We start from the raw sequence: 14,394 nt of genomic DNA on the forward strand, positions 1-14,394 counted from the left end.
GAGCGATCGGCGCAGGAAGGGAAGGTGGGGTACGTCACTTCGCAGCTCGGCATGTCAATCGAGAATGGTGCCGCCAACGAAAATAGGGAGACTCTACTGAATCGATCCGGGGGAGAGTCATTCGATCATTCGGAGCAAATCATAATTTTTCTATTCGAGAATCAAGCCATGTCTCTCTCCCTCTCCGGATCATTCCTCTCTCGCTCAAAGTCTAGTCCGACCCGTCTTCGATCGTATCTCATCTGTGATCCATTCTTCCCAGGAGGCATACGCTCATCAATCTGCACCGAAGGATCGGTGCGGATCGCAAATCGCGGATCATCGAGTTCGCCCGGCGCTCTCTGGCGGGGTGACGTGAGGCCTCATGACGCATCGTCATGAGGCCTCGCGTCTTGATCTTCTTGCTTACCTGCATCGATCTCCGTGGGACTCAGTAGAGTGACGCGGCCCCCCTTGTCCTACCCTCACCAGGACAAGGGGGGTCGTTGTGCATGGTACTGATTTTTGCGTTGAGCCTGTTTAGCACCATGGTCGAGATTACGGGCTGGGCTTCGTGACCGCTGTTGAAGAGCTCGTCGAAGACTTTTCAGCCTCCGATCGAAACTGAACGGATGCCCTCCGACGAGGCTAAAGAGCAGCTAGAAGCGGGACTGGCGGTGATTGCGCGAAATGCGCCGCTCATCGCCGCGATTCTCTCGGAGCTGCGCGAATCAACGAACAAGGACCAGGCACTCGAGATCCTGCAAAGAGCGGTAGATTTCGTCGCCTCGTCTGACAGTGACGATTGTCAGAGGCGAATATTGTGCCTCGTCGCTGCCGGGGAGAACAATGTAGAGAGGAGATGGATCGAAGGAATCCGGAAAACGCTGCGGGTTCTCCCATCTCCTGCAGCGCGAAGCTATCTACTGGCCATGGACCTCGGGAAATCGTCAGTGAGCGTAGGGACGTGCGGCAACGTCTACAGTCTCTGTGAGATTCAAGCCGAGACTGTGGCGCAGTACATGTTGCCCCTCAACTCCTCCTGATGGATGATCTCAGATGTGACATCGATTTGCGGTGGATGAAGTCTTCAGTGATGGGAAATCAGATCGAAGAACACTCAGAGAAATCGTATCGAATATTTAATCACGATGCAATCTAGATGTTCGAATAAATTTTTAGCGATTATTTTTCCTTCAATGATTCTCATTGATGTCGAGATTGTTAGAAAATATGTAAATTAATATTTTTTCGGGAAGCGTAGGACGAGCCTTTGTGCCTTGTGCTTCGCCATCAGTCCCATCAGGAGGCTTCGAGAAACGTAAGACACGTTCGATTTCCGTCCTTCAGTATCATCTTCATCGAAATAGACATGCAACCATTTGCTGAGAGAACTCGCTCCCAATGGAGCACTGTGGATGCGATTGAGCAAAGTATCGCTTCCACCGCAGCAGTAGTTAACGAGGGTCCATCGCATGAGAGGACAAAGAATCGTCCGCCTTCCGATGCGGTCCGGAGATCACAACGTCGCAGATTTCAGCGCGAAGATCCCGACTTCAACCCCTCAGACGACGAGAGGGCGGCTAGTGTTAAGAGTACGAGGGCATATAGGGCGAGCCGGACCGTACAGCAGGCCGACGACAACGGCCGTCTGAATACGGAGCAATCTCGAGCTTCAGCAAGGAGGGTTTCATCTGTCGTTGTATCCGAAATCCAACCTCATGCCTCGCATCCTGAGTTTCTGATGCCGAATCTTCCGATGTATCTCAGCAGGACTGTCGGCCCCAACCGCCTCAATTCGGTTGTGCTTTGAGCTTACGGACCACGGATTCGCATTATCGTGGTCCATTATCGATTATTTGCGCCGGATTCTCCGCCAAACATTTCCTCGGTGAGCAAATAGCTCGACACCGAACGATTCTTACATCCTGTTGCAATACCGGTAGAGTGATCATGAGGAGGTTCGATAATTTCCCCGATGAGATCCGTGAACTTTTCCAATTCAGTGGTGAAGAATCATGCGATCGACTAATGGTGGAGAATAATTTTCATGCCTTCATTCGAAACTTCAATTCATCGTTTGCCATGACCTCTATGGGCGGCAACATTGGCTTTCCGCGAGGACATGGTCCGTATTGTTTCAGACTCCACGAACAAATTTACCACGACATCGGGTCACTTCATCCCGCACATTCGGTCAAATATACATCCTGGACACAGCGGAAGCAACGAACCATAGAATTTCTCTGTCGCAGAATCAGGAATGCAATCCCTCCGTTGTTGACGCTTGGGGCCGATTCCTGTCCTCGAACAATCCTTTCGCGAAGTCTATCAGAATGATGGCCGACGCAGAGCGCACCGAAATCATCGCCGCTGAGCGCGACTCGAGACCACGAATGAATTTGAGGATGGTTTTCGACGATGTTCATCCGAGGGGGCTTAATGGGAGGCTATTCGACCTCCTGACAGCGAACGAGGTAGCCGTCATACATTTCGGAGAGGACGGCGACGTCCCCGAAGAAAGATCTCTGAATACTCATGATAAGAGTGGAGAAATTCATAGCATTTCGCAAACGTTGTGATCCTCTGACTTATCCGCTCTTTCTCCCAAGTAGGGAAGACGGCTGGCACCCGCTCTTGAACGATTCAGAAGGGAAACGAATTACTCAGAAACAATATTACTCTTCTCTGCTCTCCATCCGAGAATCATCCAATCCTATTTTACACGGAGGTAAACTATTCCAACAATTCGCTGTAGATTCCTATGACAAGATCGAGCAGAATCCTCTGAACAACTCCCGACAGAATCAGTTGATTTCGAGCCGACATTCGTCAAGAGCTTCAGGATCACATGGCTGGAGAGACAAGTGGACCGGCTGGACGCCGTGTGATACTTCCATCGTCGTTCATCGGTTCACCTCGCCACATGTCACATGACACAGAATTACCAGGATGCAATGGCAATCGTGGCACGCTTCGGAAAACCCGACTTATTCATAATTATAACTTGCAACCCCAAATGGAGGGAAATCCAAGAGAATATATCGGTTACAAGCACCAGAGGATCGCCCTGATTTGATTACTCGACTCTACGAACCCAAATTGCATACAATTCGCCATGACATCCTCAAAAACGAGGTTTCTGGAAAAGTCGTTGCCCATGTCAGCGTGATCGAATTTCAGAAAAGAGGTTTGCCTCATTGCCATGCTCTATTCATACTTCAAAACGACTACAAACCACGCTCACCAGAAGCTATCGATCGAGTCTGCTGTGCCGAGATACCCGACCCCATTCATGATCCAGAATTGCATGACGCAGTAAAGTCTTTCATGATACATCGAAACTGCGTTTCGAACAACCCTGAGGCTCCGTATTCTAAGAATGGGACTCGCGGGAACAAATTCGAAAAAGAAGCTGTCGTTTTTCAGAGTTCCGCTTTATTGCGCAGCTTTTTAGCTTATCTGCTGGCGTTTTGTGCGATATTCGATGTACAGAGTATGTGGGACGACTATTGTTCGAACCTTATCGAAAACTTCCTCCATAAAGAGAATACACGCGAAATATCGCTTGTTTTTGCGTACTACATACAACATAGCGGATAAGACTTATGATCATCAATATTCAATTCGCAACATTGCTCCCCGCTCAAGAGATCGAGAGGCCGGCAGAAGCACCCATCGAACTCGATTACGATAATGTATCGGCACAAGGAGGAAGCATGTACTCTTCTCTGAATCATGGACAGAAGCATGCCGTGGATGCGATGCCCGCGAGTTTCGCGGGCGCCTCAGACCGGCTCTTCTTCATCGATGGTCCTGGCGGGTCCGGCAAATCCTATCTGTACAATACTCACTACAATATTCGTGGGGTCGTCGATTGTAAATGCTCAGCGTTGCATGGACCGGGATCGCGGAAAACCTCTTGCCCGCGGGTCGAACTGCAAGCTCCGTACTTAAGTTGAATATTAATGATAATAAATAATCGGAGTTCCTCAATGAAGCGAAACTCTAGTCTTGCCTTCCGATTCTTGGCAGATATGAAAGGCTTCCGACTAAGACGCCGGGGAAGGGCAGGGGCTGTCTATATATCTTGGAAGGGAACTCGGTACCCAGCAACCCAATGTCATCATCGAAGATCGAAAGGCGATGGATCGGCGAATATCTTTTATATCTTGTGGGTTTCCCTAGGCTTTTCCAGCACGCGTGATCAAATTGCATGAGGAAAATCTCTTCTGGGATGTTATCGGCTTGAATTGAGAAACTTGTCCCATTAAATCCCATATTGAAATCGAAATTTTCTCCTGTTTGCCGCCCCGGCTTAGTCTGTATCAGCTTTGCGATTCACCAAAAGTGAAGGTTCATTTTTGAGTACAAAGGTATTTGCCGCGAAAACTGTCAAAATACTTTCTGTCGCGCGCTTGATGCTTTTTCCACATTTTAAGCGGGAGAACGCGGAGGTCGCACCTCATTGTCATGAGGTTCCGTGACGCACATCAAATGTTGCGATGTACATGGAAACTCGTAGGGAAATTCATCTCCCGAATCCGCGGAAGTGCGAAAATGTGTTCGTCGAAGTACTTCCTGCCGCTAGTGTAGGTCATCGTTCCCTTTCCGCGGGCTCTCACGGACAGCTCCCCAACAAGGAGACGAGAGATAGAATACGTTCGCAAGGAAAGAGTTTCGTCGCTTTCCCCGCATAATTGGAATGCGGTCCGAAATAAAGACACCCGGTTTCCATTACTGCGTGGACTGCGGGAAGCGAGTTGCACAACCCTCCTGACGCCCATTCTGCCCCCTTGGACTGGATACCTGGCGGGGATTGATGCCACGTCTGGGACGTGTCTCCGAGCTATATTCACCTTAGGTCTCGACGCTAGGGTGAATGAAATCTAAGAGCTCTGCGCACCGCCCCACACACGTAGCTTCGTTCCTTCGCGATTCCTGATCTGCTCTTAATACCCGAGTCATACTCCCCTGAGCGAATCATCTGATTCGGGTCCATTTCGGTCCCCTTTCCGCACGATTCCGCTGCGATCCTCTCGGAATTGCGGGATTCTGCCGCCCCTTACAAGGATGGAGAGTTGATTTATGTTGGAGTGGGGGAAGTTAACCTTTTTAAACCATCTTAACCTAACTTTTTACTTCTTTAAACTTCTTTTTAAGGTATTCGCCCTGGCGAGAGGGTCCCGATTCAAGACAGCCGACATGGGTCCTGAGACGCCGGAAGCGCATCCATCTGACAGGACTGATGTGAGCTCGAATAATTCTCGTCTGTCCCGAGCATGAAATTGTTTTGCTTCATCGGTTTCGCGACCCTCAAAAACAAGCCTCACTGAGTGAGACCCCGTGATGGAACTGGATGTATTTTGACGACAACCCATACCGCGATTACTCGTGGGATCTCCGCGAACGTCGGACCTGGCTAGAGCGATCGGCGCAGGGAAGGAACTTGGGGTACGTCGCTTCGCAGCTCGGCGTTGTCTTTAGAGAATGGTGCCGCCAACGAAAATGGGTCGACTCGACTGAATCGACCCAGGGGAGAGTCATTCGATCATTCGGAGCAAATCATGATTTTTCTACACGAGAATCAAGCTATGTCTACCCCTCTCTCCCTCCCGGATCATCCCTCTCTCGCTCAAAGTCTAGTCCGACCCGTCTTCGATCGTATCTCATCTGTGATCCAACTTTCTCAGGAGGCATACGCTCATCGGTCTGCTCTGCTGGACGCCTCTTCTACGCCATCTCGGACTTCCGGAGCGCGCACCGAAGAATCGGAACCAATCGCGGATCATCGAGTTCGCTCGGCGCTCTCTCGCGAGGTGAGCTCGTCTGACGCATCATCATGAGGCCTCGCGTCTTGATCTTCTTGCTTATCTGCATCGATCTCCGTGGGACTCAGGAAAGTGACGCGGCTCCCCTTGTCCTACCCTCACCAGGACAATGGGGGTCGTTGTGCATGGTACTGATTTTTGCGTTGAGCCTGTTTAGCACCATGGTCGAGATTACGGGCTGGGCTCCGCGACCGCTGTTGAAGAGCTCGTCAAAGACTTTCCAGCCTCCGATCGAAACTGAACGGATGCCCTCCGACGAGACTAAACAGCAGCTAGAAGCGGGACTGGCGGTGATTGCGCGAGATGCGCCGCTCATCGCCGCGATTCTCTCGGAGCTGCGCGAATCAACGAACAAGGACCAGGCGCTCGAGATCCTGCAAAGAGCGGTAGATTTCGTTGCCTCGTCTGACAGTGACGATTGTCTGAGGCGAATATTGTGCTTCGTCGCTGCCGGGGAGAACAATGTGGAGAAGAGATGGATCGAAGGAATCCGGAAAACACTGCGGGTTCTCCCATCTCCTGCAGCGCGGAGCTATCTACTGGCCATGGACCTCGGGAAATCGGCAGCGAGCGTAGGGACGTGCGGCAACGTCTACAGTCTCTGTGAGATCCAAGCCGAGACTGTGGCGCAGTACATGTTGCCCCTCAACTCCTCCTGATGGATGATCTCAGATGTGATCTCGATTTGCGGTGGATGAAGGTCTTCAGTGATGAGGAATCAGATCGAAGAACACTCAGAGAAATCGTCAGAGACGAATGGAAAAATAAGTACAGCGAACAGGCAGGTAGCATGAGGGACTCTTCCAAGTAACTTGTGCATTTATCAATGGAGTATTTATTGTTAACCGAGGAGGTCGGGAAAGGACTGAATAATAGTTACACAGGGAGGCCATTCAACTTCCTATATCGGTGCATCGAACGAATTTGAATATTGCCGCTGAAGGCGATAGTAAATAGTAACCAGCGCATCCGTGTGTTATACGGGGTTCTATAATGGCTAGCCACAGGATGGGGAAACTTGAACGGTTACTTGAATATTTCATAACGATGAAATCTAGATATTCAACGTAAGTCTCAATTATAGATAACTAGCGTGCCCGGTTGCGCTTCGCTGCGAACCGTGAATGTATTTTCTTGGAACAGGCAGAGGGCCATATGAATTGGATGAAAATATTTAGTTGATTCTCTGTTAGCATTGTTGTTCTCATTTCTCGTTTATTGTAATGAATGTAATCAATATTCCGATATTGAATGATGAACAATCATTCGAATTACATCATTCATTTATTGGGTTCATCGATGGGAGTCCCAGTTCTTTAAACTGCTCATACTGACCCTCTTCTGACCACCATTCCCGTAGTCGATTTATGTCAGCATTCAGCGACTGCTTGTCGATGATTGTGCTGTCCGTCGTATTCAAAACTTTTTTTCCGGAACATTCCCGGACCAAGAGATTCGTGAAAGAAATACTTTTTTCTTCCATGCCTTCAAGATCATGGGATGATCCCCATATGCCCAAGTTGACAATTCTATGCGTGTCCTCGACTATACGGACGTTTTGTTTGATTCTGGTAATTTCCTCACGACAAGCCAGATTTTGAGGCACTCCGATGTCGTACACAATGCCTATCAAATCGACGACTTTATTGGTTTCGATGTTCGCTATCTCTGCGGTAGTAATGTTGTTCACGCTTGCTTTCGGTAGATTTTTTGCACGCCAATCTAGCAGCTCTTCCATCATGGTTTCCGCTGAGTCGGGCGTTTGCCGTGTAAAGACCATCAATTTCTAACCTCGATTCTCGATGATCAGATGATTCATTTGCACGGAGTCGAGCAACATTACTCCGAACGGATTCTAATCGCGATTCTCTTTGCGTGTTGATCTCCAGCGCCAGAGTCGCCCTCCGCTTCGCGGCGGAACGTGTCAACCGACCAATTTATTGTCGCTTGGGGGGCATGACGGTCGCTTCAAAAACGTTCTTCTGAAGATTTCCTTTTGAATGACAAAAGAGCAAAGCTTACCTCCTAGGGATGGCCACGTGAACATCACTCTACAATGTTCATGTCGATACTGCCATCCCATTGGTCGAATCAGCTCATGCTCATTCCAATAACGATGAGGACGAAGTAACGACAAATGATTATACGCGATTACGTAGCGATCCATTCGATGCAAGTTGAAATTTTATTGGCGCTTAGCCTTCTCGGGTATATAATGATCTCTCCCTCCAAAAATCTTGGCTGCATGTTCTGTGGTTATGGAATGCATAGCGAACAAACAGACATACATGCGATTTTTATACTTAGAGAGAAGATTATAGATGGTCAAATATGCAAATGCAAATGGATTGAACCTCGACACAATAAGAGAATTCAATAAAGATCTATTCTCATTCCGGAATTTTCCTTGTTTGTCGGAGTGAAGTAGTCAAGTAGGTCATCGTTCCCTTTTCGCGGGCTCTCAGGGACAGCTCCCCGACAAGGAGACGAGAGATAGAATTCGTTCGCGAGGAAAGAGTTTCGTCGCTTTCCCCCGCCTAGTTGGAATGCGGTCCGAAATGGAGACACCCGGTTTCCATTCCCGCGAAGTTGAAGAGACGACGATAAGGGTTAGGTGATGGAATTCCTACGACCGACAGAGAAAAGGAAGCATGACATAAAAACCCAGCTTGATGGCAGTGGCCTCATGAGGTCGTCAGCCGAATGAATTCCAACTTCCTCTACAGAATAGGGAACCTTCTCGTCTTTCGAGTCACGGAGACCAGATTCATCCGAGACAGCTCGACTAGAAGCCTGTATTCCACCCTGACCGATCGGAGCTTGTTCTTTAAAAGCGATGATGAGCCGGCCGGTGAGTTCCTCCATTTCCATTTGGGGCTCATAGCGGATATTTCTCTCCCCGTGTCAACGGGTTGAAGAAACGTCTCATGCCGGTCCGGTATTCGAGTCGGTTGTCGGTTCCCACATTTTCGACCTTCTCCGATCCTCCCCATCCTGATCGGATATGTTCCGACTCCCTCATTCACGAATCATTGGTCGAAATAAGTCTCCCCCCCCCTCATGCTGCCACAATCTTCGAGAATATATCTCTTGTCTGACGCGTGAGTGTATTCCCGCGACAAAAGAAGTTAGGGAGCTAGGGTGATCGAAGGGATATCCCACCAACATCAGGACGTTGAGCGAAACTTCCTACCCACCCTGTCATCATCTCGTCGAGCATGCTCTGTGGTGGAAGAATCCCCACCAGCAAAAAGGAGCAGGGCCTGCTCTCCGTCTCCTCTCCAAGATGGCGGCCCCCGATCGGCTGTTGTCAGTCTAGCGGTGGCTTGTCCAGCTGCACTTCGTGAGCGGGGAGTGGAGCCGACACTGAGGAAGGTTCAATGAACTGAGGGATCAGCTGTGTGTCAGTGTGGAATCTCTTGAGAGTATCCTGTCGTGGGAGGCCCGGCAGTGCGATCGTCTGTCGGCGAACGACATCATCAAGTGCGCATTTCCTTCCGCTTATAACGCAGGAGTCTGGAGTCGGTCTGCGACTGCGACCTGAGCGGCCTCCGGGACGGTCGACGGCTCCAAGTTCCGATGTGACCTCCGAATCTATCAACGAGGTTCGAGCAGCTCCGAGGTAGTCACTGATCGCGGACTCGTTTCACGCCAAAAGATCTCTACGTGAGTTCAACTTCTCCAGAACTCAACGGAAATCGACTTACTTAGCATATGCGGGCCGGACAACACGTTCCGCCCGCTCGTTTCGCAACCGCTCATAAACTTTGCTCCATCGCGGAGAGCTCCGGAGTTATTTCTAAGGTTTCAGATTCGAAAGTGAGCGCTCGGCTCCGGAACGAAACTTAATCTTGAGAAGCAACCAAGGTGATAGTCTGATTACAGGTGTTCAGGCAAGCTCAGAAAATGCCGCTGTTCGGAAAGTCGAGCAAGAATCCGGTCGAGGTAGTGAAATCTCTCAAGGAATCTGTCAACGCCTTGGAGAAAGTGGACAAAAAAGCCGAAAAAGTGAGTTGAAGACGGCCGGTCTAGAGTTCGTCGAACATTCTGGTCATGGTGCGGAATCAGACAGAGACTCAATCTTCGAATGAGTCAATCCGAGATGCTCTCCCAAACACGAACGAAATCCGGCGCAAAGGCCTGGACCTGCCCAGCTGAGCGGGACAAGGAGAATCTCAGGGGTTAGGAGGGACGCGCTCGGCGACAGTGCCCCAAGTGAAATCGCCAAGCCTTGGAGAACTCTCGTGAATTCGGCGAACGCCGCTTTCGGCGTTCTCCGCAGAATAATCTCGGGGCTATTCGCATTAGAAATCGTCTTTGTCAACCGGAGATAGAGGGATTCGGTTGTAGACATCCGCGTAGCGTTTTAAGCTGTACAAATTCGACCTTCTGCATCCATTATCAGCGGAGGGTCAAGCTTTTCGCAGAGAGAGCCGTGGAAGGGTCGGCCCCAGCCGACGTACGCCTAAACGTAATTTTGCCGCGGGGCCGAATTCAGTAAATTGATCCTCGTCAGCTTCCGGCCGCTGACTCTCCGCCAGGAATCGCTAATTAATCGGATAGCAGCGTGACCGCGAGGCCTTCGCCGCTCAGGGATCGCTACCCCTATCCCTTCCACCCGAATCACTCCCAAGCGGACGTAATTGCGGCATTTGTCGGGAGACTACAGTCAAAATCATCCTTAGCGCGATCGCGGACTGAATCATGATCGGTAGAGATGCTGCGGCGCTTCCCATACTGGCGTAGAGTCTTCCATCCATCCCACGATCACAAATCGAGGCATTGTCGTCATAGCAGCAAAATAGACCAGCTTGCAGCAAAACATGCAGCCGTAAGAAAAGGAGCATTGGAGCGCGAAATGATCCTTCCTCCAATCAGTCGGCTCCGGAGTGCAGCGAATCAGAGCTCTGCTCCGACGACGGATTCCTTCCCGAGCTGTCGTTCACAATTAGATTTCCGAAGCACTCCGATTCTGACGACTCCGACGGCAATTCTTACGAGAGGGCTCCGGGGAGAAAAAAACTCGAAGGAGACGACAACGTAAAAACAAGCGAACGACGGAGACGGCCGTGTGAGGGCGTGGCAGAATTTGCACAAGGCCGCCGTGACAGCGGTGGTCTATGTTCTCGAATCTGTCTCCAATCTTTATTAGGTCTCGGCAGATCATGGGAAGCTTTCATCATCCCGATCGGGGAATGGTGTCAGACAGTCACTGCGTCTCAATGAGATCTCTATCTCCGATACGAACGTTTTCGGTTACTGCTGGGTCGACTCCCTTTGATTCCCTCGAATGAGCTTTTGGCGGAGGAGGAATATTAGCGATCGCGGCGCGGCGGCGTCCGCGATTGTAGGGACGACGGCTTCTGCCGATCGATTCAATTCTGATGGGTCTTAGGGCTGTGGGCGATCGAACCTCCACCGACAACGGGATCTACAGCGGTTTGCTTTGACTCGATCAAAGCTCACCCCATATAGCAGGCGAGGCATCGGAATGTGAGATTGGAGGAGCTTCCGCGATCCGTGGGCACCCAATCGTTTGATTCCTCCCATTGATGGCCCAAGGTCTCATAACTCCGCCATCTGAACACACTTCCCGACACGGTATCGATTAGCAGAGCAAACCTCGTTCGGGAACCAGGGAGCGGTGTCGCATCGAATGCCGACACCGATGTCTGATCGACTACTTCTCAATTCTAGGAACAGCTGCCAAACACCCTCATGAAGGCATTGAAGGCGCAGGAGGACGTCTCGAAAAATCTCTGTCTCATGAGGAATTTCATCTACGGTCTCGGCAACGGAGACGCCCATTCAGATCCCCAGGTATGGAACTCGGCAGCGCTCATCCCTATTCCAAGGTCCTGAAGCTGGTGGCCGTAGTCCGTGCGGAGAGCAGACAGGATCGCTCCTCCCGCTCGGCGTGGCTTGAGCCGGGCTCGGATGAAGCAACCCGAAGTTTTCATTGATCAATCGAATATAATTTTCTTTCTTTGTTCAGGTCGCAAAGTTGTCCCAGGAACTCTACAGTTCACATCTCCTACTACTCCTTGTTCAGAACTTATCGAAGATAGACTTCGAGGGCCGCAAAGATGTCGTCCACATTTTCAACTCGGTACTGAGGCATCGAGCCGGCGAACGCTACCCCACCGTGGAATACATATACCTCAAGCCTCAGATCCTCTTCATTCTCTTGAGCGGCTACGAGAAGCCGGATATCGCGCTGAACTGCGGGAGTATGTTGAGGGAGTGTGCTCGCAGCGAGAGCTTGGCGAAGGTCAGTTCCATAGCATCGTCGAACTCGCCGTCACGTTCATACTTTCCGAAATGCTCAATCACGCCGCGATTTTCCTCCTCGGGGAGTTTCTATGAAGCTGACTTGAATCGTCCCGGCTCACCGAAACTTTCTATCGCTCAGTTCAAATCTTAGGCTCCAACCAACTAAGCAAAGAATTGTGCGCTGCCACAGGTGGTACTCTATTCGGACGATTTCTACAATCTGTTCAAGTACATAGAAACCTCGTCGGCAGAAATCTCGGCCGATGCCTTCGCAACGTTCAAGGAGCTGCTCACAAAACACAAACCCATGGTGGCCGAATTCCTCGACGCTAATTACGACCGAGTGAGTTGTTTCGTAACTCCTGATTTCTTCTTGCTCCAAGATTCCCCGTGTACAGTCATTTGCTCGGCTCTAGCTCGCATCGGATCATTAGGCCCACAGCTACCTTCTTCTTCTCACAGCGAGCGATACAGAAAGCATTCGTGGAGGAACTGGCCTGATGGTAACTAACCTAGATTTTTCCCCCGATCCCAGACATTCACACATTACCGCGCCTTGTTGAACAGTGAGAACTATGTGACTCTGCGATTCTCGCTGAAACTCTTGGGTGAACTTCTCCTCGATCGCCACAACTTCAACGTTATGACGAGGTGCGTGTTCTAGGGAAGGGATCAACCTCGATGACCCGCTATCCGCTATAAAACTGCTATCAATCGGAATGCTCCAAGGAGTATCTCCGTTCGGCTGGGCTCTCACAGTCTAAGAAAACTCTTCCAGGTACATCTCGAACGTGGAGAATCTCAAGCTGATGATGAACTTGTTGAAAGACAAGTCACGACATATCCGCATCGAAGCATTCCATGTATTCAAAGTGAGTATTGAGCGAGAAGGAGCGATGCGATCCGATCGTCCAGTCTTCTTATTTTGCCTAGGAGATGGAATTTCCGATCGGCGATGAGTTCCAAGAGTTGTCCCCGAGATTCCCCCCGGAAACATTGAGAGCCTGCCGAAATACTGTAGGTCCTGATTTTTCACGTTGCTTACAGATATTCGTGGCGAATCCGCATAAGCCAAACGCGATCCTGGACATTCTGGTTCGAAACAAAGACAAGCTCGCCGACTTCTTGAGCAGGTTCCAATTAGCTGACGAGGCCGACTCGAATCTGGCAGAGCAGTTCAACGATGAGAAGGCTTACGTGGTCAAACAGATCAGGGAGCTGAAGATGATTCCTCTAGGGGCACAAGGAATGCCTTCGATGAACCAGGGACCGCCATTGCCTCCTCCGAATCCGATTTGTTCGAATCCCAAAGACTGAGTGAGACAGAGCTCTGTGACCCGAGCAGAAAGGACTTCGCTCCGTCGGCAGGAATCGAATTGCAGCCGTCGACTGTTCTTGTTGATTTTCCTGTTGCGCACGCGGAGAAACATGAGTACACACAACTCTGAGTCGGACGAAATTTCGAAGCGACAATGTCGATTATTTTGTCTTGTTTCGAAGCCGGGGAGAATCCCTCTAACTCCGAATTCGTCGTTGCGTCGGGATTTTGCCAGCCGGCAGTTGTCGTGTTCTTCGATTCTATTGATCTTACACAGAAGGGTCAGTACGGTGCTGAGTATCCACTCTCTTGTGAAGCCGGGCTTGGAATGATCCTTTCGCCTCGGAAAACCTTGGGCCTTCTCATAAATCTCGCTTCCCTTCATATCCATATCACTGATCCTCCGAAGGGATGAAAGGAGAGTCAGGAGAGTTCCCGGGTCCGCTGTTCCCGATTTTACAATCCAGCGAAACAGATTACTGCTGAAGAAATTAAATACTCTGATCATGGCGAATCAAGAGAACTTTCCGAGGCCTAGGGACGTTCTCTCATTGCGAAATGAGCCTAGCAGTGACTCCGGGTCAGATGTGAGCGAGGAATCATCCTACATAGACGAGGGTCACATTGATACTCCGGATCGGTACCTCGACCGGGAAAACGACGAGGACTGGGCAGTAAAAATGAGAATCTTCTTCCAATCGTAGCGATAATCCAATATGAGTCACTATATTTGTATCACCCACGAGCGGTTCCAAGCCGTTCACTGCCTTGGCCTTAAGCGAGTAGGGACAAGGGACGCGAGCAGGATGAGTCCATTCATCAGCCCGGAAATTGCATCGAAAATGCGAGATTCGGGTGTAAGCTGAGCGGCCGCGAGATCTGTTGAGTTGCTGAAAGATCATGCGCTGGCCTCATCTAGCACAAATAGGCGCCGATAGAACCCCCGCGAAACACAACGAAAGGGAAATTATGCATTTTGAAAGAGAGAAGGGA

At 50.2% G+C, this 14,394-nt stretch overlaps 1 protein-coding gene across 1 annotated transcript; it reads left to right on the forward strand.

Annotated features, from left to right (window-relative positions):
- The first annotated feature begins 9,366 nt into the window (after positions 1-9,366).
- Positions 9,367-13,672, forward strand: LOC100906548 (protein Mo25). Its single transcript, XM_029110866.1, has 8 exons — positions 9,367-9,476; positions 9,696-9,818; positions 11,508-11,630; positions 11,806-12,081; positions 12,274-12,426; positions 12,619-12,734; positions 12,862-12,955; positions 13,131-13,672. Exons 2-8 carry the CDS (start codon positions 9,717-9,719, stop codon positions 13,398-13,400), a joined length of 1,134 nt encoding a protein of 377 aa, XP_028966699.1. The 5' UTR covers positions 9,367-9,476; positions 9,696-9,716; the 3' UTR covers positions 13,401-13,672.
- The last annotated feature ends 722 nt before the right edge of the window (positions 13,673-14,394 follow it).

The sequence above is a fragment of the Galendromus occidentalis genome, unplaced genomic scaffold (genome assembly GCF_000255335.2).
Source record: "Galendromus occidentalis unplaced genomic scaffold, Mocc_1.1 scf7180000077128, whole genome shotgun sequence".
Taxonomy (NCBI): Eukaryota; Metazoa; Arthropoda; class Arachnida; order Mesostigmata; family Phytoseiidae; genus Galendromus; species Galendromus occidentalis.